At 44.0% G+C, this 26,329-nt stretch overlaps 2 protein-coding genes across 3 annotated transcripts in view; both read right to left on the bottom strand.

The window, feature by feature from the left end:
- Positions 1-1,971: 1,971 nt before the first annotated feature.
- Positions 1,972-7,787, bottom strand: OCSTAMP (osteoclast stimulatory transmembrane protein). Its single transcript, XM_083447763.1, has 3 exons — positions 7,448-7,787; positions 5,145-6,195; positions 1,972-3,467 (listed from the first exon to the last, which is right to left on the bottom strand). The coding sequence occupies exons 1-3, from the start codon at positions 7,507-7,509 to the stop codon at positions 3,108-3,110; spliced, it is 1,473 nt and encodes a 490-aa protein (XP_083303889.1). The 5' UTR covers positions 7,510-7,787; the 3' UTR covers positions 1,972-3,107.
- A 14,545-nt stretch (positions 7,788-22,332) lies between these two features.
- SLC13A3 (solute carrier family 13 member 3) overlaps positions 22,333-26,329 on the bottom strand; it is a 48,492-nt gene continuing 44,495 nt past the window's right edge. For both annotated transcript variants that reach the window (XM_083446913.1, XM_083446914.1), the window contains exons 13-14: positions 25,402-26,071; positions 22,333-23,704 (exon numbers count right to left, since the gene is read on the bottom strand). In XM_083446913.1, the coding sequence (XP_083303039.1) occupies positions 25,889-26,071 (183 nt within the window). In that variant the 3' untranslated portion in view covers positions 22,333-23,704; positions 25,402-25,888. The remainder of the gene's footprint in view (positions 23,705-25,401; positions 26,072-26,329) is intronic.

The following is a 26,329-nucleotide window of genomic DNA, read 5'->3' as shown; positions in this document are numbered from 1 at the left end:
CTAAGGCTACACAATTTTGAAAATATTCAAACCATGGATGAGACTTCTTTTCTTTTACCCCTAACATACACCAAGAGGTTCTTTTGATCTAAAAGACAAACTTCCTTATATCTAAGAAGATTCCTTTTTTCATATTTTAATTTTTTGGGCTGAGACTGAATCTAAGTTATTAACAATATCCTCAATGTTAAATCTCTCTCTCTCTCTCTCTCTCTCTCTCTCTCTCTCATTTCTATACTGCCCTTCATCTGAGGATCACAGCCCAACGGACTAGATGTCACCTTTCTTAATTGGTCATTCCCCAATTCTGGTGTATTGATTGAACCTGGTTGAATCTTGGGTAGCCTTGTCAGGTCAATGCATATCTATTGTGGAGGTGTGGTTATATTTCTCCCATGGACAGTTTCCTACTCCATGCCATCGGTAACCAAAAACCACATGAGTCCGATGACAAATTTCCATGCCAGTGTTGCAGGTGCCTGGGGTCCAGCCGTGGTGGTGATATGGGCAAGAGTTTCATCATCTCTCCGAACCACATCGCTCCCGGCTGTGTAAGCACTTGCACTGCAACCTAAGTACCTAATCATGTTGACAGAGCAACCATACAGCAGCAGCTCGTATGAATCAGGACTTTGCTTGAATTGCCTCTACGCATTCTGCACCCGAATAGCTTACTCCTGCCCTGCCTGATGCCTATTGTTCTTTTTACATCCTTGTCTGTGTTATGGATGGCTATCCCAACTCCTGTTTGTTTTGCCATTAGACCTAGCAGAAATGGATTTATTTTTCTTTAAATAAAAGGCTTAAGCCTTTCCTGGTTGGACCCACATCACATGGAGGCATTCTGCTCCTCATCCAGGTTGATGGCAGAGAATAATAATAATAATAATAGTAATAGTAATAATAATAATAATTATAATAATTATAATTTATTATTTATACCCTGCCCATGTGGCTGAGCTTCCCCAGCCACTCTGGGTGGCTCCCAATTGAGTGTTAAAAACAATACAGCATTAAATATTAAAAACTTCCCTAAACAGGGCTGCCTTCAGATGTCTTTTAAAGAGAAGATAGCTGCTTGTTTCCTTGACATCTGATGGGAGGGCGTTCCACAGGGCGGGTGCCACTACCAAGAAGGCCCTCTGCCTGGTTCCCTGTAACCTCACTTCTCACAATGAGGGAACCGCCAGAAGGCCCTCGGAGCTGGATCTCAGTGTCTGGGCTGAACGATGGCCGTGGAGACGCTCCTTCAGGTATACACGACCGAGGCCGTTTAGGGCTTTAAAGGTCAGCACCAATAGAAGTAGAATGAAATCAGCAGGTTGTTATCTGAGTGCTCACACTTTTCCTGGATTATCATATTGAGACTTGGGGCACAATCTAATATATTTTCTGCCCCTGCCCCGCTGCAAAACCCCACATGCACCAAAATCCTTTGCTACTTCTCTAATGGCTATTTTGCCTGAAACCTCTTCGCCCCAAGGCTCTTGTCTCGCCAGCTCTGTTGATCTCTCTCTAGCCTGAGCTTCTCTCCATTCGCAATAGGCTCCAGCTGCACATTCAGCAATGCTCAGTCAAGGGGCAAATACTATCAAATGAATCACTCTGAGATAAGGATGATGACTTATTACTTTACTCAAGGCACTGACTTGTTCCTTACAAATGCAATCCTGCATTTCATACCCACGGCATTACAAACCATCGCAGCACAAGCTAAAAATATGTCTCCAAGCTAGAAATCGTCCTTCCATGCATAAGTTCCAGAGCTACCAAGATTTAAAGATTCTCTGGAATTACACTGCAAAGAATTGCTAAACTTGCGATCTTAAAAGAAGGCTTTTCTATATATTAAGGCCAGATAAAATACATCTGCTAAGTGATGATAACTCTGTTGACCACACAGCAAATGCAGCACAGTTAATCTTCTCCTAGCTCTAGAAATCTCCCAAGCTTGTGCCATAAATGCAAACATTACAATAATAACTGATTTTATTTTTACCATCACTTCTGTGCCCATGAACCAATTAGCTAAACTTGAGTGGGTGCAATCATAGGATAAATCTTACAAATCTGGTGATATCATTATTTTAATACATTTGGCAAAAATATGATCTCACTTTACTGGACATTCTAATATGATAATCTTGGAATGTATGGACTGTGATCCTGCGGATGAATGATTCCTGCAAACAAAGCTCATTTGCTGCCTCTTACCTTCCACAGAAGAGAGTGGGGCCCATCTGCCACTGGTGCATTTTGCTAGCTGTGGGGAACGAACGATTGGCAATTTGGGAGATATGGTGGATGTACTCAAAACTAGGCATATTGTCCCGTCCCCCCAGTGCCTGGTTATTTGCATTTGGGAACAGGCATCTTGTGGATTTGTTCTTATGTTCAATCTCTCTGGATTGAAAAAGGAAGGTTTGTTCACTTGTCTGTTTTGTCAGAACAAGGTGCTGCAGAGCAAACCACCAGCCATTAGCAATGAACAAAGGAGGCAAACAGCAGACAGTGGCACTTAGCGAGAGAACATAACATTCCATAATATAGCATTAGCCCTCCAAAGGTCAAATAGCGAATCACCTCCCTGTATATATGAGTGTCATTTTCGGCCATGGTGTTTATCTGAAAATCAATTCACTCTGAGCTTTTGAATTTCACAGAAACAAAGGGTTTCATGGGGCAGGATTCAACCAATGAGTCTTGTCAGTAGACGCTCTGAGCAATGCTCCCCTCCCAACCCCCTGAAATTGGCTCAGGGGGTCAGGAGAACCCCTGGAATATCACACAGTGGGAGGAGAGGGGGGTCATTCTATCTGACAGAGCAAAATGCTTGCACTGGTGGAACAATAAGAAGAGTGTGACATTGAATCTCTCCCTTTGTTTCCAAGAAACAAAAGCGGTGCCGGTAGAGTCCAGCAGCACTTCTGTTTCCCCCTTTCTCCCCAAATCTTCTCCAAAGGGGCCCCAAATACTTTGGGGCTGATTTTGAGGGCATTTAGGGGGCTCCAGGGGAGAAGAGGAGGAGGATGTTCTGTTTTTGCTAGTGCAAAGTCTAAAAACCTCCTGGCATAGTAACACAATTCCATCCCCTCCGTGGAAGCAATTTAAGACGGCGTGGTTGGTTTCTGCTGGTGTCCATTCTTTTTCTTGTGTTTCCTAACAAGTTTCCTGTAGAGGTACTGAACTCTCCGGTCTTCTTGGCTGTTGAAAAAGGAGGCTGAAATTTTCCGGCACAGCCGACGTGAGTATGTTTCCAAAAAGATCATGGTATAAATGATGCAATAGAGGAGCCCAACGGCAAGGACCACAGCTTTGTTGGGAGGGTTTGGCCACCTCATGGGGCAGTTAGCAGACACAAAGGTCAGATTCTGATGATAGCTTCTTTCAAACGGAGGCAAGGATTGCTCTGTAGAAAAAGCACCGTTAAAAATATATTCCAAAAATGGCACAAAAATCAGCTTCGCCTGAAAGAATAAAAGAGAATGATTCAGTAGAAATACAGAAACTCACACAGAGCATTTAGTATTTCTGATCCCATGCTGTGGAATGCTCTTCCAGTAGAGATTCAGCAGGCATTCTTGCTTTCCTCTTTCATAGGAATAGCTTTTTTTTTTAATTCCAGCAGCTGTTTAATCAGCCAGTCACTTTAATGATGATGATGATGATTTTTAAGTGTGTTTTGTGTTTAATTGTTTTATACTGCCCTGATATTTTCTGATATGCCAGATGGATACGAAACAGTAGAAAATTACTCTTTGTTATAAGCTGTAAGGTCCTTAGAAAGTTAGTCATATTTACATGCTATCAAAATCATTTGGACAACTTACTCAAGGCTAGCTCAGGACTAGCTACAATCCTAAATCATACAGAGATCACTTTTAAAATTCCATTTTACTGAGGTAATTGTTATCATCTGTACTTTTCTATATTTCTTTTCCTTCTGGCATCACTGTTTACAGTCCACGTACAACCATGTCTCATATTCATGCATTTGATAAAGTCTAACCTACTATGCCTTTAAAAATATTGTTGGTATATTTAAGTGTAACCATGCTTTCTGGTGTTGTTTTTATGCTTATAGAAAGTAAATCTGTAAAATAGGTTCAGAGGATTTACTTCTGAGTGAGCTTGCTTAGGAAGCTTAGGATTTTGCAAGTTCTCCCACTGATTTCAGAGGGACTGAAGTGAGATTAAAGTTTCTGGATCGAGGACGTAAGAGTTACATTTCACCCACCCCACCCCCATAAAGTGTGCAGTCTTTATGTCTTTCCATGAAAATTGACCAATAGCCAACCTAAATTAATTGCTTTTGAATAGTTCCAACTACTCTTTAGTTGAAAGTCCTGTGATGCTGCAGCTTAAAAATGTAACTTTCAAGTTTGGATCCCTATTCTTCTGAAATTGAAATGAGGTGTGATAATGCAGGACCTAATTGTATGGTGAATGTTACAGATGACCAGTTCCAACCTGCATTTGCAGGAATCGCATGATGACCTTTTACGTCCCTACACATCACTTGTCATCCGAATTAATACAGTGGTACCTTGGTTCTCAAACTTAATCCGTTCCAGAAGTCCGTTCCAAAACCAAAGCATTCCAAAACCAATGCATGCTTTCCCAAGTAATGCAGAAAGTAATGCATTTAAAAACAACCCCTAAAACAGCAATTTAACATGAATTTTACGATCGATAAAGACCATTGATCCATAAAATGAAAGCAATAAACAATGTACTGCAGTCACACAATCAGTCAATCAATCAGTAGCTGAACTGGGTTCCACACAGTCACAAAAACAAAACAAAAAAGTCACAAAAACAAAAATGCAAAATAAACAGCAAAAGCAGACAGACCGCAAAATGGAAGCATGGCACTCAAAACGGAGCACGTTCGGCTTCTGTAAAATGTTTGCAAACCAGAACACTTACTTCTGGGTTTGCAGTGTTTGGGTTCTAAGTTGTTTGAGTACCAAGGTGTTTGAGAACCAATGTACCACTGTACCATGTTGTGAATAACAGGCAGGGTTAATTTTAACCATGCTGTGGTTGTTTCATTTATAATTCTGACTGCAGGAGCATTCAAGCGAAATCTTAATTTGCATCCTTTCGCTTGAAAATGCCAAGGTAGAGGCTTCCATACTCACCTCATATTTTATCGAGATGACTATTGGCACAACGGGAAACTGGGCGACTTCGGTCACAGCCGCTTGTGCCAAATGGAAGGCGATATAGTCCGTTGCTATGATCACTAGTGTTAACATGAGCACTAAGGTAAGAAGAAAAATGTGCATTACACAAGAAAGGAGTTCCTCTCGGGATAGCTTGAATCCTGTGGACTTGATCAACTTCTTTGGTGAACAAACTAGCAGGTGAGTTGCTTTGTTCTCCCGAGCCAAATCTTCTAGCTTTTTAGTGATGTAAACATTGTCAAAACGGACATCTGTGAGGTAGCTCTTTAGGTACCAAGCAGACTCAAATATCAGATAGAAGAGGAAGAAGCCAGCAATTACCCGGTTACCCAACAGTATGACCTTCTGGACCAGCACATCAACTTGCAAGAAATCTTCCTTGATCCCTTGGCTAGCACTGATAATTCTCTGACTCAATAAATTGTTGTTGTTGTGGGTTTCAAACCGGACATGGCCATCCCTAGCTCTCCCTGTTTTGTCCGGCATGTTGTCAGTCACCCGTTTGAGAGCGTCACTGAAGTCCCATGAAGCGTTCCCCAAGAGAACTGTTGAGTTCAGAAGGCTCTCAGAGGAATTCTTGCAGATGCATTTGATGACCTGCAGGATGGTTTCGATGTTGCTCATGATGTTTGGCACTATGTTGACAGCCACAATCATGAAGGTGGCAGACAGGAGCAACCTCCGCCCTTGCTTGGTCCCTAAAGTAGGCACAATTATAGTGAACATGCAACGGATGGGGTGCATCAGGAAGAGGGTCAACAGGGCCAGAAAACTAATGGCTGAAGCAGCTGCGGCAGAGAACTGGAAAGAATATTGCAGTGAGAAAAACATCCAGTTGTAGAAGAGGCCTCCAATGGCTGCAGCAATGCAACAGCACATCAGAAAAAGGGATAATAGCTGGTTGTGGCTTGATGGCTGAGGTCTGGAGTAAGCAAGCCAAGCTTCTGTGGCAAATTCTTGTATCCTTGGGAAGAGAATGTCTTGAAAGTAAGTCCAGACTTCCATCCTGTATTAATAATGAACAGATATTCCTGAATAATATGATTGAAACTGCTAATACTTCAGAACCAGCTCTAACTTGTATCAGAAATGCAAAGAAATAGAAGGAACTATGTACCATATGTGGTGGAAATGCAAAAAGATAGAGGAATTTTGGGATATGATTTACAATGAGCTAAAAAAAATGTTTCAATTAACCTTCGCCAAAAAACCTGAAGCCTTTCTCCTAGGTATTATAGGCGTAGATATACCGAAAGATTTGATGACGTTATTCATGTATGTAACCAGGGCCACAAGAATGCTATTAGCCCAATGCTGGAAAGGAGATAATATACCAACAAAAATGGAATGGCAGACTAAATTATTTCAGTACGCTGAGATGGCAAGAATAACGTGGAAAATTAGGAATCATGATGACCAAAAATTTAACAGAGAGTGGGATAAATATAGACAATACCTAAAAGATCACTGTAAACATTTGAAATCAAAATTTCATTATACAACTTTACTTTATTTCCAACACTTCAGTATTTCTTTTGTGTATATTTCTGATGGAGAAAGATTACTGTGATGTCATTTAAAAACCAATAAAGATTAAAACGCAAAAAAAGGGAGAAACTGCTAATACTTCAGATTTGCCAAATTTCCAATTTCATCGCTCAAGTTTTGAACGTGAAATTCAAAATCAACATTCAACTTTTGAATGTGAAGTTTTACCTCTAAATCTGACAGCTTTAGACTGATATGCTTTCATTGTTCTGGGTGGTGTCAGATATGAAATCTAACAAATTATTACTTGATAAATTCTGTTTCACGGGTGCCAGCCACTGAATAACATCCTGCACTGAATGCAGAATATTACTGCATTTTATCAACTGTGAAATAATGACATGTACTAATTAATATTGCATGCCAGTACTGTACACTATCACCCCATAGTAATCAAATACTCCCCTCCCACCATACTGTGTTTGTTCTGAGACTTTTCTGAGCAACTCACCCACCCATGGTCATATAGTACATACATGCACATGGTATTTCTCTGAAGCAATACATCAAAACGTGTCTCCATTGCCTCAAAAACAGCAGCGAATGCCATTTTTGCTGGTTGCAATCACTTTTTAGCAAACACATTTCCCAAAGCAAGACATAAAATAACCATTTTTAATTCTAGGGGGGAATTCTCAATAACAGCTTGATAATTTGGTTTTTCTAGACACAGAGAGATGGATATTTAAGTTAAAGTCGATTCTACATACCCAGTATTATGAAGGCGTCTCCAGGTCCTTTGTAACCACTCTGGGATTCTGCAAATTTTCATTTAGTTTTCATGTATTGAAAAAAATATCTGACAAGATAATAAAACCACTAACCGAATGAGACAGAACCATTAAGGTAGGCAGTTCTGGACAAAGAGCTGTGTGGGTGTGTTAAAAGCAGACACTTGAAAAAAAGGTTCAGATGAACAGCAAAATCTGGTCTGCAAATGTAACCTAAATATTAATGTGGGACACCTCCTCTAATGCATCCCACCACTGGTGAACATCATGTTGTGGCTTTGGTAGTTGTTGCTGTGTCTCTTAAGGAATCACTCCCAGGCTGTATGTATGTGCTGATGACGCCTGTTTAAAAACCATCCTATATATTGCAAAAGTCAATTCAGAAAAAAGGAGAAGAAATAATTCAGAAAAGTTCTATTTTTGCACTGTGGTAAGGCTGGTCGCTATGAGTAAACACTGAATCTCAGTGATGAATTTGCTCAGCTGACTTTAACCTCAAAGTGTCTTGCAAGCCGTTGGCAACTGCCCACTGTGTGTTCCAGGTTGACACACATCCTGCAGGGCTGTTCCCACGATCTGAAGCCTGGGAGCTATAGTGCAATCCTGTGTCTACTCAGAAGTAAACCCAATTGAATTAAATGGGGCTTGTTGTTGTTGTTGTTTAGTCGTTTAGTCGTGTCCGACTCTTCGTGACCCCATGGACCAGAGCATGCCAGGCACTCCTGTCTTCCACTGCCTCCTGCAGTTTGGTCAAACTCATGCTGGTAGCTTCGACAACACTGTCCAGCCATCTCGTCTTCTGTCATCCCCTTCTCCTTGTGCCCTCCATCTTTCCCAACATCAGGGTCTTTTCCAGGGAGTCTTCTCTTCTCATGAGGTGGCCAGAGTATTGGAGCCTCAGCTTCAGGATCTGTCCTTCCAGTGAGCACTCAGGGCTGATTTCCTTCAGAATGGATAGGTTTGATCTTCTTGCAGTCTATGGGACTCTCAAGAGTCTCCTCCAGCACCATAATTCAAATGGGGCATACTCCCAAGTAAGTGGGTTTAAGCTTGCTGTATTCCTATGACGGACTGCATTTTAAAAGATTGTTGCCACATATTCAGACTTCTACTCTTGGGGGGGAAATTGAATCTGCACTTCTTTAGCTGTTTTGAAAAGAAGCTCTTTGTTATTTCCCAATACCTTTGGATGCTTAAGCTGAGATTCTTACATTGCCGGGGGTTGGGCTAGATGACTCTTGAGTCTCTTCCAACTCTAAGATTCAATGGTTCTTGTGCAAATCCTATTCCCTTCAAGGCATCTTGTGCAAGCAACATCATAATCTCAGGATAAATGTCCTTTAAGCGGTTTTTCTGTTCTGTGATTCTATTATTCTAAAGCAGGCTCCCAGATGTTGTTGGTCTCCAACTCCCAGCATTCCTGGCCGTTGGCAGTGCTAGCTGGGGCTGCTGGGAATTGTGGTCCATCATAATCTAGAGAGCCAAAGGTTCCTCATCTCCATCCCTGTGTTAAAGCAATAGACTATAGGGTGGGACATTTCTGTGCTTCTCTATCAGCTTGAAAAGAAGCACAGCTAGTTTTCATAATGTTAGGGAGGAATAGATACAGAGATTCTACTTCCCTTAATGACACCTCCTGTCTTCTCTTCAACCCGCTGTCTCCTACCTCTGACTCACATTCCTGCCTCTGACTTGGCTACCCTTCATTAAGAAATAACAGGAAAAAAGCATTATCAGACTGCCAGTCATAGCCCTGAGTAAGGCTCCCCGACCCCCACCCAAAGGGTGACTCTTCATTTCCCCCCCAAAATTTTTTTATTCATTTTATAACACAAATTAAAAACACAAACAGAAAAGACAAACAATACGAACAAATTCTTGTCTTATCCTGATTTTTCTAAACATTGTTAAGTGGGCTTCCCCAAGTTCCACCTATCTGATTTTCATTTTACTTCATCTTTAGCAGTTTACATATATCATAATTTCTAACCATCTTTTTTTTAATCACACTTAAAATAACTTCACATTTTATTACTTACAAATAATACTATTTTAAAATACCGTATCTTCTACTTCTAACCCTATAGCCTATATCCACTTCCAAAGCTATTCTAAGGTTTAAATATTAACATATTTTTTCAAATATTCCTTAAACTTCTTCCAGTCTTCTTCCACCGTCTCTTCTCCCTGGTCTTGGAGTCTCCCGGTCAGTTCGGCAAGTTCCACATAGTCCATCATCTTCACCTGCCATTCTTTGATAGTAGGTAAATCTTGTTTCTTCCCATTCTTCGCTAACAATATTCCTGCAGCTGTTGTGGCATACAGAAAAAAAGTAACATCCTTTTTGGGATTTTACCCCCCACTATACCAAGTAAAAAGGCTTCTGGTTTTTTAATAAATGTGTTTTTCAACACTTTTTTCAATTCATTATAAATCCCCAAAGGGTGACTCTTCAAATGGGTTCCAACTTCCATGAGGTGCAGCCAACATGGCCAGAGGTCAGGAATAATGGAAGCTGTAATTCAGCGACACTGGAAGGCCACATGACGGCCATTTCTACAGTAGAGACAATGCTGTCATTCTACTAAAAAAACTTATTTTGGGGACTATAATTGAGGTTTGCCAGAATCAGTGCTTTTTTTCTCTTAAAAATGTTTAAAGGTACTCTCATTTAGACTCGAGAAAATCACCATTTTATACTTCAAATTGGGAAGAATAAATACAGTAATTGGACAAAAGTACAAAGATTTACAAAATGTTTAGGGATATGCGTCCCCTTCCATCCCCCCAGAAAAAGAAGCACTGGCCAGAAACAATTTCCCATACTCCCATTTAAAAACAGCACAATACTTTATCAGTTCTGTATCATGTTTGTGTAGTCTTTCAGGCCTATCTTAGATGTCAATCATCATAGTGGTGGCAGAGAGAAAGAGAGAATACATTAATCGAATATATAATATATCATTCCCTCAAATAATTCCGAGAAGTAATCCCAAATGTTTGAAACAGCCTTTTGAAAGTTTGTTCCCTGTTTCATTTTCTCCAGTTCTAACAAGCATATTGGCTTTCTGCAATGTCCTTATTTATTTTCTTCTGCCGTGGACCAACATTGCTATCGATGCTTTTTATGGCTTGTATATTATTTACGTTCTGCATTTCCTTTTACAATGGGAAGTTTCTTTGCGGCCTCACAGTATTTACTTTCAAGAAGACAGAACAGGAAACTTCAAGTTTTGTTAAGGAAGTGAAAGAAAGAAAGAAAGTTTTAGCTGTCCCATTAATTTTCATTATGAAAACCCCATTCGTTCATTTAGTTATTCATTCAAATCGCATTCATTTTTATTCATTTGTGTCATTCCATTTGTTTCCTATGCCTTTCAATGGGAGACCCAGATTCTCTTCTGCTGCCTGCAACTTCTGTGATTTCCATCCAACTTGCACAAAATATTCAGATAGTCTGCTACCTCTCCACGAGATTTTTTTCACCTGTCAAATTTCAGCCAAATGGAAAGGGCTCCATTTTATAGGTGCATTGAAATGGCATGCTGAAAGTTCATGCATGCATGCATTGGGTATGCACACTTCTTCAAACACCAACACACAGGCTATCAGCTTTAATGAAGTGAAGAAAATATTCCTGGCACACATACATAACCACCAGAAAATCTGCAGCCCCATTACTCGCAATGGAAGGAGCAGAAGTGTGTGCCGGGAGAGAAGGGACAGGCAAAAGCTGTCCACATTCACCACTTGCCATGGGTGGGACAGAGAGCTCTGAAGTGGTGCATTGAAACCAGCATCACTCTATGGACAGAGGCCAGTGGAGCTGTCCATAGTGGGCAGAGGGACATTACTGACTCACCCAAGACACAGGACATCGGTGTTGGGTTAAAACAGGCCACAACATTTATCAATTACAGATATAAGCAAAGGCATTGGGTATGTATCCGGAATCAGCCAGCTTGCCTTCTGGTTGGTCAGTAGGCTGGACCGACCTTTGATTAAGGGTCACCTTACGACATACATCAAATCAGGATAATCCCTTCAGAACCACTATTTGGAAGGGTGCTATGACCCATCAGTCCCTGTGTGGGCTCCCAGACAGAGACATCACTTCCTGGACCCCTTTAGTGGCTCATCTAACCCCTCCCCCTTCCCCAAGCATGCCCCCCCCAACTGCAAATAACACAGTAAGCAAAAAAGAATAGGACAGGTATGGGAATAGTGAGGAATGGCCTGGAAATACTCAAAGGAATGGTAAATAGGTCACTGAGTGGGGACTGTTTTGGAACAAAGAAAGGTAGAAAAAGGTAAAGACCCCTGGATGGTTAAGTCCAGTCAAAGGCGACTATGGGGTTGCGGCACTCATCTCGCTTTCAGGTTGAAGGAGCCAGCGTTTGTCCACAGACAGCTATCTGGGTCATGTGGCCAGCATGCCTAAACCGCTTCTGGTGCAATGGAACACTGTGACGGAAACCAGAGCAGATGGAAACGCCGTTTACCTTCCTGTTACAGCGGTACCTATTTATCTACTTGCACTGGCGTGCTTTCGAACTGCTGGGTGGGCAGGAGCTGGGACAGAGCAACAGGAGCTCACCTTCTAATTGGCAAGCCCAAGAGGCTCAATCGTTTAGACCACAGCGCCACCCACAGAGCAGCAGAGGAAAACACTCAAGCCCTCTTTAGTCATTCACAAACTCTCTGTGAGAATTGTGCAAGAGGAAAAAGCATGTTCATCCCACCTCCTCCATTGCACCCCATGTCATGTCTGTAGCAAGGGAGCCTGCATGCCCCTGCCCACTGTACATCTATGTATTGCTGTGGACATTTGATGGATGAGCATGAGCATCTACTTGCAGATGGTCTTTATCAGGACACCTGTGTAGCCAGGTGTTCCAGGCAAGCTAGTGGTGCAGCTCTGCTCTCAAGTCATCACAAAGAGCCGCCTAGTTATCTTAACAGGGTTAATTTCACTTTCCACGTTCTCTTTCTTCCACTCCTTACATCCCACATAAACTGTCTCTGCTCTAGGAGGAAACCAAGGCCACTGACTGAGTCACAAACGTGACATTTGAAACTCCTTTGTAACTCTGGCATGAACATGACAGGCCCCATTTGTTTCAATTTTCCATTCATTTGGAATTAATACATTTGAAGTAGCTATGCATTTGACAATGTACAGGCCAAGCAACTTGGAAGAAAAATGCAGCAGAGGTAGGTGAAAAGTCTGGTCAACCCTCCCCAAAGGAACAGCAATCTCCTTGCACCCCACAACTGCTCCAACCCCCTCCCAAAAAGCACCCCAGTTTCTTTCACCAGAATCATGCTGCCTGCAGTTGTCATAGAAATTGTTTTATTGGGTACTTCTTGTGGGGATTTAGACAAAGAGAAGTATGAAATTGGGAAGTGTAGTTTGTCAAGAGTGCTGAGCTCTCATGCAATTCCCAGGGAAGGGGAATGGATTGTTAACTAGTTCTTTTGACATATTTGCAGGCTTGAGATGGGGAGAATAGAAAGGGAGGTGGAAAACCTGAAGAGGGGAGAGCTAAAGAATTTTTTTTAAGAATTTACAGGCACTTTCAAGGTCAGGCAATTGTAAGGCAATTGCAGTGGCTTCTCTTTGCTTTGTAAACACCCCTCTTTTTATTATTAAAAAAAGGTTTTACTGCCATGAGAAGGCAGCAGAGATCCTATCCTGATCATGGACCATTCTTGCCCCATCATGCATCTTAGGAAGGGTCCTTTCTCATGATTTAGCATCCTTTCGGGTGCATGGCAGAGGGGGTGGAATGGCTGTACAGCAGTGGTTTCATGCACACACCACTGGGGATGGGCAAATCTCTCTATTTCTCATTTTTCCAATCAGAAGTTCAGTTCTCCCCATTCCCACATTGTGGGGAAAAAATTAAGTGTTCATGAAAATTTGTACGCAATTTTGTGTGAATTTTGCAAAGCAGCTTCCCTAATAGCAGTGGCAGATTTGTGGCTTTCACATTTCAGAAGTGCCCTGTGCAACACTAAAATGCCCCCCCCCATCACCTCTCTCTTTCTGTTCCACATCATTTCTGTGGCTCCCTCTCTGCTCGATGCCCGGTGTGGATGAACCAGTCGCTCTCCCCTAAATCCTCCTCTGCCAGTAGGATGCATTTCTGCATGTTATTTTCAGCAATATATGCATTTTTATTCACACTTTAACCTAGTATATGTACTTTTATGGACATTTATTGGCTGGAGAACTGCACTGAAAATTCAAAGGTGTGCGAATACTCAGGATGCCTGTGTATTTCGGCCAAGTGTGAATTAGGTAGATCTGCCTTTAAATGTCAACTGTATCAAAGCTCTCCTCCATCTCTGTGCCCAAGGGGACTGATGTCATGAGAATTAAGGTGACCTGGGAAAATTTTATTTCCCAGACTCCCGGGTGATTGCCACAGTGTTCCAGATGACAGGGAGAGAAGTTTTACACCAACACCTCCGCTGAGAACTTCCCACAGCTGCTATCAGGTAAGTCAACAGGGAGGGGTTTCATGGTGTGGGGGTTTGTATGGAAGGTGCAGTTGACAGCAGATTGAAAGAGAGGGAGGGGGAGGCATAGGTATTCCATCTCTGATTCAATCCATACAGTAGAAGGCTATTGTGAATGGATTTTGCTCTTGAAGGCTATTCCATTAGTACAATTTAGCAGGAGTACTAGAAATTATCAAGATTTCACCTCTGTGGAACCAGTGGGGTCGCAATGGGGGGTGGGGGGGGCGGTACGCCCCGGGTTCCATGCCTGCGGGGGTGACAAGAATTCACCCCGCGGGGGCTTGTGGCGGCGCAAGCAGCAGAGCAGAAGATCCTTGCACTGGCAGCAAACCGCTAAGTACAGCGCATGTGCGGCGTCGCATGCATGCGCTGTACGTAGCAACGCCACACATGCGCTGTATAGCAGTTTGTCGCCAGCACCGTACGGATGGTGCCCAGATCCCTCCAGCGCTGCTACAGCCATGTTCGTGGCTGCAGTGGCAACGTGGGGATCCTGGCACTGTCCGTACGGCACTGGAGTGCCGCCGGCGGCAAACCGCTATACAGCCATGTGCGGTGTCGCTACCTATAGCACATGTGTCATACGTAGCGACGCCGCACATGCGCCCTACGTCGTGACGCCTGCTCCAGGTGTCATGACGCCTTCCTTCGCCCCTGTGTGGAACCATTTCCCCTGTCAAATATGTGTCCCAGGCTTGTGGTTTTGAATTAGAATGCTGCTCAACTTTATTCAATATGTTTTTTTGTTAATGAATTACTGTTCTCTTTGCTCACATACTCTGTCCTGCTGTGACATTTTTGTTCAGAGCAATTTCCTTTGCAATTTCTTTGGACATAAAACTTCCTTCGTGTTTGCTTCCACACCACCACCAAGCATCCCAGGCATTTTTTTTTTTTTTTTAAAGCAACTCACAGGAAATTGTCAGAGGCAGAACTTGACACGGCTGAGCCCCAGGAAGTGTTTTAAATGTCAGCTCCTGAAACAGCGATAGCAATGAAGAAAGTAATTCTGAACACATTCAGAATATTTCTAGATCATCATTACTGGGCAAGAGCAGCCAGCGCCCAACACCTTTGGATAAGGTTTGAAGGTCCAAGGATTTGGCTTTGGGTTAGACTTGAAACCCAGCAGCTCTGCCATGAGGGGAGGGAAGTCTCACAAAACCAGGCTGCTAAACATCCCCACAGACAAAAGGATGTATCAAAAGAGCAAAATGAATCGATATGATTTCTCTATCTAAAAAAGCATATAAGCAATTCCTGGTCGGTTCCCGATAGAATATGAATAACTTCAACAGAGTGAAAAAGGGTTAAATATCCACCAATCCAAGGTGTATAAAACCAGCCTGCATGGATCATTCACTGAAACAGCTGGTTCAAAACAATGCATCTTTAAGCTAGGGACCATATTGCTACAGGATGTTGCACAAACCATGAGGCTAGATGGATTTTTAAAGGCTGGTGTATGTATGTGAGACAGATACTTATTTTGTTCTGCTTGATCCCTCCTCTATAAAGGTGAGGAAAGGGCTTCAGCCCAGTGGGAGAGCACATGCCTAGCATGCAGACAGTGCCAAATTCATTTCCTGACATGACCGCTTATGCAATAGAGGAAGAGAAGGTAGTGATGGAGGAGGAGGATGTGGTAGAGGTGGAGAAGAAGAAGAAGCATCACCAAAAAAAGAAGGCATGGGTTTGCTTAAAATGTGCATGTGCTGATTAAAATGTATGCAAATTCGTAACTATAATATATAAATGGGGGCTATAAATAGTCCCTTATCAACCAACCCCCACCATTTACATCTTACCCAGCCCCTTACAGCTCCTTCAACACTCCTTCTACTTGTTAACCCCCGACCTGTTGCCAATCTCCATGCACTCACAGCTCACCCAAAATTCCTCCCTCGCCATCCCCACACAGCTCGCCCCAATCCCAAGACCCCACTTCTTTCACCGCCCACCCTACATTGCTGATAGAAATATGCATTTTGATATATTTGAAGGTGGCTATCATATCTCCTCTCCGTCTCTTTTCCAGGCTAGCCATACCCAGCTCCTTCAACCATTCCTCACAAGGCTTGTTTCCAGACCCTTGATCATCTGGGTTGCCCTCCTCTTCACACGTTCCAGCTTGTCAATATCCTTCTTAAATTGTGGTGCCCAGAACTGGACACAGTATTCCAGGTGTGGTCTGACCAAGGTAGAATAGAGTGGAACTATGATTTCCCTTGATTGGGACCCTATATTTCTGCTAATGCAGCCTAGAATAGCATGAGCTTTCTTTTGCTGCTGCATCACTGTCAGGTGGATGCCAGCAACTCCCACGGCTGGTTGTCCAGGAAAGTACAAAGACAAGGAATGTTTCTTACCACCCACTTTTTATTCAATATTCACAGAGAGAGTCTTTGGAACACAGCCTCTTTGATAATGACATTGTCCTGAGTGAATCTCCACCCCCTCTATCTCTCCCACTCCCTCATGCATCATCCCTACTGACAGGCACCCTCTGCCTTTGAGCTTGCTGGGTTCTGTGAGGAAGGGGGAGTCTGGAATGCTTTCTAAAGACACAGTGTCCATCGGCTGTCATTGTCCCCAGGGCTTCCTCTTCCTCTTCCCCCTCTCACATTATTTCCCAACTTTTCCCCTCATCTGCCTCTGAGCTGTGACCTCCCTCAAATCCCTGTTGTAATTCTGAACTCTCTTCCTCTTCTCTGGAAGGGTCAGACTGGGGAGGCAGTCTCCACCATTCCTCCTCTGCCCAGCCGCTGACAATCTCCCTGTTGACTCATGTTAAGCTTGTGGGTTGAAACTCTTGATGGGTCCCTGCTCTCCCTTTGTATGGCTCGTGATCTTTACACTGAACTTGGACTAAGAACCCTTCAAACAGTAAACTGTCCCTTGCAGGAGGACATATTGCCCACCTAGACATCTTTAAGTAGGGCTGGAAAATAACCCTGCAGAGCTGCAGTGTGGACAATACTGAGCTAGATGCATTAATGGTCTTGGCTTAGCTTGATATAAAGCAGCTGTCTTCCAAGATTCCACAGAAAAAGCTCCGTACTTGCCATCCTTCCCATGGATACTGCTGCCAGGGTTCTCTGGCCTTTATGTGTCATCTTCACTTTATGTGGTTTTTGTGTCAAACACACCACTGAGTTTGACTCATAAAGGGTGCAGCTGTCCTCAGGCAGCCTCTCTTGGGGGAGAGGAGCAACTCTTGGGAAAACAGCAGTAGGTACTCAAGCATCTCTGGATCAAGACCACTGGGTTTTAAAGCATTTTAGTTCAGGGTGAATTAGTCATATTCAGAAGTTCTAACAATCCTAATTTGCACTTTGTGAACCAAAGCACAGCTATGCTTTGAAAGTCACACTTCCCCAAATGCTGCGATGCAGTTCTCCAGTCAAGAAGTGTGAGATATATATATATATATATATATATATATATATATATGAAAATAGTGTACAAAATGGCATATATTCAAACTGCATACAAAAAAATGCAAATGAGGAACAAGAAATATGAAAAGGCATTTTTTGTGTGCAGACTTTTTAAAAAGAAAAAAACTGAAATGATGTGAAAATGTGGCAGACTAACTTCAGAGTCAAAAAATGGGGGGTGAAATGGAGATTCATTGATCCCTGGTTGTAACCTGTCAGCTAAGTACACCACAAGTCAAGCTTGTGATATAGTCAATCACTGCTGATTGTGGAACATTCCCGCCCCCCGCATACCCTACCATTGGATCCAGGTTCTATCCTTTATTGAGATTCACGTTTACCTAGACCATTTCCCTAAAAGGTATTAGTTGTGTATGATAAATGTGACTTGGAGTAGATTTATTCAGTGCCTGTGCCCTTTCTTCCAATGAACTCATTTATTCACCCTCTCTGGCTGATGACTAATGGAAAAGTTTGCACAGAAGACTATTGGGGGGGGGGAATTGTAGATGTTAATCAGGAACCCCCATGGGGCCCTTCACAAAAAGGCAGAGGGGAAAAGCAGGTATATTTTAAAATGCTTCTTCCATTCTTTGCACAAGCCCTTAGTGATTTAACACAAAATCCTGATTTTCTGGAAAGGCTAATGCATGTGAATGAAACATTTGTTGCCAAGAGTTTAATTTCCATCTGTGTGAAGCAACTCTGACTCCCTGTGGCCAGATGTTGTTATTCCACTGCAGCGCTGCCAGCGGAATATGGCCAAAGCTAAAAAGGGCAGAATTTAGAGAGAAGACCTGCAAAGGAACTTCTGGGGAAATAATTTATCATGTATCAGATGCACCAATTCAGCATCCTCAAGACTGGCAAGCCTAAACGGCTTCTCCCCCTTAAACCACCTGGTGGACAGGCAACTGGCATAGACCAAATGAGGAACTACAGTGGTACCTCGGGTTAAGTACTTAATTCGTTCTGGAGGTTCGTTCTTAACCTGAAACTGTTCTTAACCTGAGGTACCACTTTAGCTAATGGGGCCTCCTGCTGCTGCCACGTCGCCGGAGCACAATTTCTGTTATCATCCTGAAGCAAAGTTCTTAACCTGAGGTACTATTTCTGGGTTAGCAGAGTCTGTAACCTGAAGCATCAGTAACCTGAGGTACCACTGTATTGTGCAAATCCAAGCAGCTGTTAGACATTCATTCTGTGTACAGATTAATGTGTGAAGGAGCCATCAGCACCCAGCCAGCTCGACTGGCTTCCAACCATTCAAGGTTCCATCTGAGCAGGAGCCTAAAAATAGTGCATTTTAACAATCACTATCTCAGCGTACTTCGCTCTCTATTCCAGGGGCATTCGCAAACATGTTAATAGGGCACTACCATCCAAGTTCTGGTAGTGCAGCCTCCTTAAAAAGCTTCTCAGGTGTGACTACTTGCTTTAATATTCTCTGCCAAACTGGGACAACAGAAGCTCATCTGGACAATACACAGAAATCCTCATCATCTAGCTCTGTTTGCCGCTGCATCCTTTGCTTTGAGAACCGTTGCAAAAGAGGATCCAGCTGGGAGGCTTTGCAAAAAGCAGAGGAGCCTGTCAAATAAGCTTTGCGTCTTCCCATTATGGATGTCAGTCACAGCTACTCAATCTGTTCCCAGTCAGGACAGAACCTCCTGATCCTTTGCACAGCAGCCAGAGCATTGACTCCATCTGGAACAATGGCATGGGGCTCGTGGAGTTTCTCCTCTGATGAGAAGACCCCAAGAAGAGCTAAGAGGGCTGCCAGGGGCAGGGTATGTTGTGGCTTTTCTTATGTCACGTGTAGATAGGCACATGGTGGTGTGGCAGAGTGCCCTGAATTATCTGGGTAATTGCATAATGAACACTGACGGGCACTTTATAAAACAGGGAGGGCTAACCTTTCTTGGCCCAAGGGATGCATATCCTCTTGGCCAACCCCTGGAGATGCATGTCGGCTGTGGTTGTGACCACTTTGCATTTCTGCCAGTGTGGTGTAGTGGATAAGAGCAGTGGACTCGTAATCTGGTGAACTGGGTTCGCGTCTCCGCTCTTCCACATGCAGCTGCTGGGTGACCTTGGGCTGGTCACTCTTCTCTGAAGTCTCTCAGCCCCACTCACCTCACAGAGTGTTTGTTGTGTGGGAGGAAGGGGAAAGGAGAATGTTAGCCACTTTGAGACTCCTTCGGGTAGTGATAAAGCGGGATATCAAATCCAAACTGTTCTTCTTCTTCTTCTTCTTCTGCATGCACACATGAAGATGTCTGCTAATTCAGACAGATATAAGAGGTTATCCCCCCCCCCCCCTTTCACTCATCAAATGATCAGTCTGATGGCTGGGGAGAAGGTGCTTCCCCCCACCCACCACCACCAAAATTGGCATGGTCTTGGTGGTGGCAGAAAATTTGGGGTGGGTGGACAAATCAGCTCCCTAAACTAGGGGTTAGTCGCCTCCAGCATAAAACCAAGTCATAATTCTTGTGCGCTCCGGGGTCTAAACTATGATAAGTAATAGTGCCACTGTATTCTGCTCTGGTCAGACCTCACCTGGAGTACTGTGTCCAGTTCTCGGCACCACAGTTTAAGAAGGACACTGACAAACTGGAACATGTCCTGAGGAGGGCAACCAAAATGCCTTATGAGGAACGGCTAAGGGAGCTGGGCATGTTTAGCCTGGAGAAGAGGAGGTTAAGGGGTGATATGATAGCCATGTTCAAATATATAAAAGGATGTCACATAGAGGAGGGAGAAAGGTTGTTTTCTGCTGCTCCAGAGAAGCGGACACGGAGCAATGGATCCAAACTACAAGAAAGAAGATTCCACCTAAGCATTAGGAAGAACTTCCTGACAGTAAGAGCTGCTCGACTGTGGAATTTGCTGCCAAGGAGTGTGGTGGAGTCTCCTTCTTTGGAGGTCTTTAAGCAGAGGCTTGACAACCATATGTCAGGAGTGCTCTGATGGTGTTTCCTGCTTGGCAGGGGGTTGGACTCGATGGCCCTTGTGGTCTCTTCCAGCTCTATGATTCCATGATTCTATAATGGCAAACTGGCATTTCCATTACAACTCAAATGCCTTATCCCTATAACCACTTTAGATTATCACCTAGGATTGGGGCGGATATATTAAATCTGCTAAACAGGAGGTGTGTGTGTGTTGAATCATACCTTTGTGTTGTCTGCATGACAATTATTGGATTTTGATAATAACTAAAGTATAAGATTTAGGAGGGCTATAATCATACTACTTACAATACCCTCTTCCTGGATATAGCTGCCTCTGCAGCTGTGCACTATTACCAGGTGCTTGGGCAATTGAGGGTTTGGAATGACTAAACAACCATTAGAAAAGGAAGAAAGAGAATATTCCCAACTGAGAGTTAAAATGAAGTAGCAGTAGCAGGCACTGGCCACTGTTGAAGGACATACAAGAATCCTGGGGGAGACGGGACAAGACAGAAAGAAAGTTTGTAGATTTTCTGGTCTTGCCCCTGTGCTTTTAATTGCAGCCTGATACCTGTACAGTGGTACCTCGGGTTAAGTACTTAATTCGTTCTGGAGGTCCGTACTTAACCTGAAACTGTTCTTAACCCGAAGCGCCACTTTAGCTAATGGGGCCTCCTGCTGCTGCCGCGCCGCCAGAGCATGATTTCTGTTCTCATCTTGAAGCAAAGTTCTTAACCTGAAGCACTATTTCTGGGTTAGCGGAGTCTGTAACCTGAAGCGTCTGTAACCTGAAGCGTATGTAACCCGAGGTACCACTGTAATTCAAAAAGTGGATTATGTCCTATCATACACCCTATTCCTGGAAAATTATGCCTGCTTAAATTTCTGCTGCCCAGGGCATAGCGGCAAGGCTGGTCACACAAAGGTAGAAAGCTAATAGTGGCATCTGGTAGACACTGGGGCTAGTGGGGTGGAAGACATGGAGCCCAAACCACAGGTGTAGCCAGAACAAATAAGAGGCAGAGCCAACTCTTTCTCATTTTGTCCCCATCCTCCTTCTCTCTGCTGCTTTCTACAAAGGGAAACAATGAGTCAAAGGTGGAGGGGAAAGCTGCCAGGCAGTGCTGCCCCCCGATCTGGTTCTAAGTAAGGACCTAGGCTGGCTGGCTAAAAATAGACTGAGGCCCCCAATGGACCTGCTGCCATTGCAACCCAAAATAGATATGGATCCTTGCGAAGTTGCCCTAAAAGCTATCAATGCCACTATACACTTTAATACAATGGTTTCAATGGCTTGGCCAACTATCTACTCAATCCCATGCATATTTATTCAGAAGGTCAGCATGATCTATGCCCAAGTAGTCTGAGCCTAGGGCTTGCCAATCAGAAGGTAGGCGGTTCGAATCCCCGTGGTGGGGTGAGCTCCCGTTGCTTGTTCCCTGCTCCTGCCAACCTAGCAGTTCGAAAGCACGTCAAAGTGCAAGTAGATAAATAGGTACTGCTCCAGCGGGAAGGTTCTGGGTCGCCAGAAGCAGCTTAGTCACGCTGGCCACATGACCTGGAAGCTGTCTGCGGACAAATGCCAGCTCTCTCGGCCAGTAAAGCGAGATGAGCACCGCAACCCCAGAGTTGTCCGTGACTGGACTTAACGGTCAGGGGTCCCTTTACCTTTACCTAGACGATGTGCAGCAAGAGACATAAGTGCCACACTTTCCCTAAGACTAAGAAGTGTAGAGATTAATAGTGCAAGAAAGAGGCTGATGAATGCATTGCATTTTCAATTCTCATAATGGTGAGGCTTGGGCAGCAAGCTCTTAGTTGATGATGCATTTTTTGTGCTTTTGGCTTGACCTCTGCTTACACTTGTATCCATGATGCAATTTTAATGCGGTTTTCAAAGCAGCAGCAACTGTGATTAAAGAGAAGGAGAGAGAGAGAGTTGTAGATCTAATGGCTGTATTCACCAGCTGTGGTCCAGGAACAGATCCTGAATAAGGCAAAGCAGCAGAATTACAAAGCCACTGAATCTTTCCTTCTGCATCACATCAAGAATTCGCTTTTAAGCCTCCTCCCCAGCCCCAGCGCAACTTCCAGTGTCGTATCTTTCAAAACATGCTTTCAGCAGTGATATTTCATTAACAATAAGTCCATTTCTTACAAACACACACACAGCGTCAAATTTGCATTACAGAGGTGATTAGAATCACTGTCCATTTACAAACACTTTCATTGAAAGTACCCAAATAATCAGTTTTATATAAAAAGAAATCAAAGAATCAACCCCTCCCCCCCTTAAATCCCAACAATAATAATCCTCTGGAAATGTCCACTAAATTAGCACATCTCTGGTTGGCATGCCAGTCACCACAGTTTAGTCTTTTAAGGTTTGCATAGTTAAGACCAATACAGAGAGACATATTTCACACAGCTAAGGGTGCACATTCGCATCACTTATCCACAATTCTCAAGTCAGCATCAGCAGCTGAGTGACTTGTATTTATCACTTCTACAACCCTTCAGACTTCTGCCACCATTACATCACTCATCCTCACAACAACCCTGTGAGGTAGGTCACAACCCTTCCCATTTGTTTGTGGCTGCTAGAGCTGCCTTAGAGTGAAAGATTAAGCCCACTCAGGATGAAGACAGATGTAACATTTAAGAGCGGCGGCGTCAGTATAGAAGTGCCCTCCAATGGGCCGTGTGAACACATGTCTTTCTGTCCCAGAATGACCTCTGAAAAGCCAAGTTTGTATATTTGGTTTGGTTTGGTTCTGAACATAGGCAAAGCTACTTATGGAGAGCACCTACTGGCTAGCACCTGTGTTGTCACCAATATACTTCTCTGGAGTAGTCATTCCCACTGTTCTTACTTCATTTTTTGTAAGCTGTAGAATGAATACAGATAGGTCTAGACATATGTACCACTTTAAAATGAGGCAAGCTTATAAGCTTGGATCACAGTACCGAGGAAGGATCTGCTACGGCCATGGTTAAAACATCAGCCTTCATCCCAGTGAATTTTCATCATTCACCTGCAGTTCTACTGCTATATCGTATTTGGATTATGTAGTATTCTACAACATATGCATTTGGGATTGTTTATCACTGATATCTGGGTGGTTTATTGCTTCTGCTTATATTCAGGTTTTACATTGGTTATTTATTCCATTGAAACATAGTTTCATATTGTTTTGTACCCTTATATGTGAATTTCATTACTAATTTATTCTTGTCATTCATTCTTTGGTCCATATAAGGCATCTTCCAATATTCCATTGGCTATGGGGCATTTTGTGTGAGTATCTGGGCTACAATAATAATAATAATAATAAATTTTATTTATATCCCGCCCTCCCCAGCCGAAGCCGGGCTCAGGGCGGCTAACAACAATTAAATAAACAATCAAATAATCAAACATTCTAAAAACATTCCATTATAAAAATTAATTAAAGTCAAATTAATGGCAACCATTGAGCAAAATTCTGTGCAGGTTGCCAGAGGAGGGAGTCAGGCTGGGACCTGACCAAAGGCCTGGTGGAACAACTCTGTCTTGCAGGCTCTGCGGAAAGATGTCAGGTCCCGCAGGGCCCTAGTCTCTTGTGACAGAGCGTTCCACCAGATTGGAGCCGCAGCCGAGAAAGCCCTGGCTCTAGTTGAGGCCAGCCTAACCTCTCTGAGGCCTGGGACCTTCAGGATGTTTTTATTTGACGAGCGTAGGTTTCTCTGTGGGGCATACCAGGAGAGGCGGTCCCGTAGGTACGAGGGTCCTAGGCCGTATAGGCCTTTAAAGGTTAAAACCAGCACCTTAAACCTGATCCTGTACTCCACCGGGAGCCAGTGCAGCTGGTATAGCACCGGATGAATGTAATCTCGCAGTGAAGACCCTGAAAGGAGTCTCGCTGCGGCATTCTGCACCCTCTGGAGTTTCTGGGTCAGTCTCAAGGGCAGCCCCACGTAGAGCGAGTTACAATAATCCAGTCTGGAGGTGACCGTCGCATGGATCACAGTGGCTAGGTCAGGGCGAGAGAGGTAAGGAGCCAACTGCTTAGCTTGGCGGAGATGAAAAAATGCCGCCTTTGTTATAGCTGCAATCTGCGCCTCCATGGAGAGGGAGGTGTCGAAGATTACACCCAAACTCTTAACGGACGGTGCTGGCACTAATTGCACCCCCGCTAGAGATGGGAGTTGCCCCCTCAATCCCATATCGTCCCGTCCCAGCCAGAGGACCTCTGTCTTCGAAGGATTTAACTTCAACCGGCTCCCACGTAACCATCCAGCCGCAGCTTCCAAGCATCTGGTCAGTGTGTCTGGGGCCGAGTCAGGGTGGCCATCCATCAACAGATAGAGTTGGGTGTCATCAGCATACTGATGGCAGCCCAGCCCAAAACTCCGGACAAGCTGGGCGAGGGGGCGCATAAAGATGTTAAAAAGCATCGGGGAGAGTATCGCACCCTGGGGCACTCCACACACCAAGGAGTGGCGGGATGACAATTCCCCCCCAAGCGCCACCCTCTGTCCCCGACCGGAGAGAAACGAGCGCAGCCATTGAAGGACTGTGCCCTGGATCCCCACGTCGGCAAGGCGGTGGTCCAGGAGTTCGTGATCGACCATGTCGAAGGCTGCTGACAGGTCTAGAAGAATCAGCAGCCCCGACCCGCCTTGATCTAGCTGCCTGCGGAGATCATCTGTTAGGGCGACCAGAGCCGTCTCGGTCCCATGACCAGCGCGGAAGCCGGACTGGAATGGATCCAGAGCCGATGTTTCATCCAGAAACCTACCAAGCTGTTCAGCAACCGCTCTCTCAATCACCTTACCCAGGAATGGAAGATTCGAAACCGGGCGGTAATTGGATAGATCTAAGGGATCTAATGATGTTTTCTTTAAGAGCGGGCGCACCACTGCCTCCTTCAGTTCCCCTGGGAATGTCCCGGTGCCAAGGGACAAATTGATGATATCCCCCAGGGAGGCCCGCACCTCGTCTGGACACGCTCTAATCAGCCAGGACGGGCAGACCACTATAGACAGTTTTTAGTATCATGGTTGTACAAGGTCTAACAAGACATGACGTTTGAATAATGGATATGATCTGATTGGGTATAATATGTGTATTAATAGTGTTCCTGACTTGGCAGTTTTTCACTGAATCCGCTGCAGCTATTTGCAGAGGGCTTGCAGTTTATTTACACACAGTGTCCTAGGATTCACACTCAAAGGGTGGAATTCAATGCAGCACTAAGGTCTAAACCTACCTAAGAACTGCCTGATGGGAGGTTTTTGGCATGAAAGTGGAGAGACTCTTCCAAGGCACAAAATAATTATCCAGTGAGTACTCACAAATATTTATAAAAACATACATAAAAGGAACATGGCAGTCCTGTATAAGGAGGGGCATCAACGACGCCATCACCTGTGTGTTCTTGTACTTGCTGTGGATCTAATTCAGTGCCCAAATTTGAAGGGGGAGCGCTCCTTCCGCAACAAGGTTGTCCTGTTCATAATTTACTCATTGAGTTTAGAGTGACATTCTGCACATCCACCAGCAGGGTCGTGTTTTCTGAATGGATGTTGGCCCAGTCAGGGAAGCTGCCCAGCTGAAAGATGCTCGTGCCCCAAGTGTTGATAGCCAGACTCAGAAACAAAACTCCCATCAGATTCATAAGCAGACCCGTCCTTGCCTGTGGAAGAAGCCCACGAGGGGTGAAACAGATTTAGAGATCATGATGATCTGTGACATCATAGAGCCCAACCGTTTGCTGTGTGATGCAGAAAACGCAAAGCTTTCCAAAGTGGCTGTCCAAAGACAGCCTCCCCTCTGGGAAGAGAGAATCACAAGCCTTCTAAGTATTCGGTTCAATTATTGAACTGTCAAGAAGTTTCTCTGAACAAGCCTCTAAAGGTAAAGGGACTCCTGACCATTCGAATCCCCGCGTGAC

The sequence above is a fragment of the Podarcis tiliguerta genome (assembly GCF_965153285.1).
Source record: "Podarcis tiliguerta genome assembly, chromosome: 6".
NCBI classification, from domain to species: domain Eukaryota; kingdom Metazoa; phylum Chordata; class Lepidosauria; order Squamata; family Lacertidae; genus Podarcis; species Podarcis tiliguerta.
Note: the sequence above shows the minus strand (reverse complement) of the source record. Positions and strands in the feature narration are given on the sequence as shown.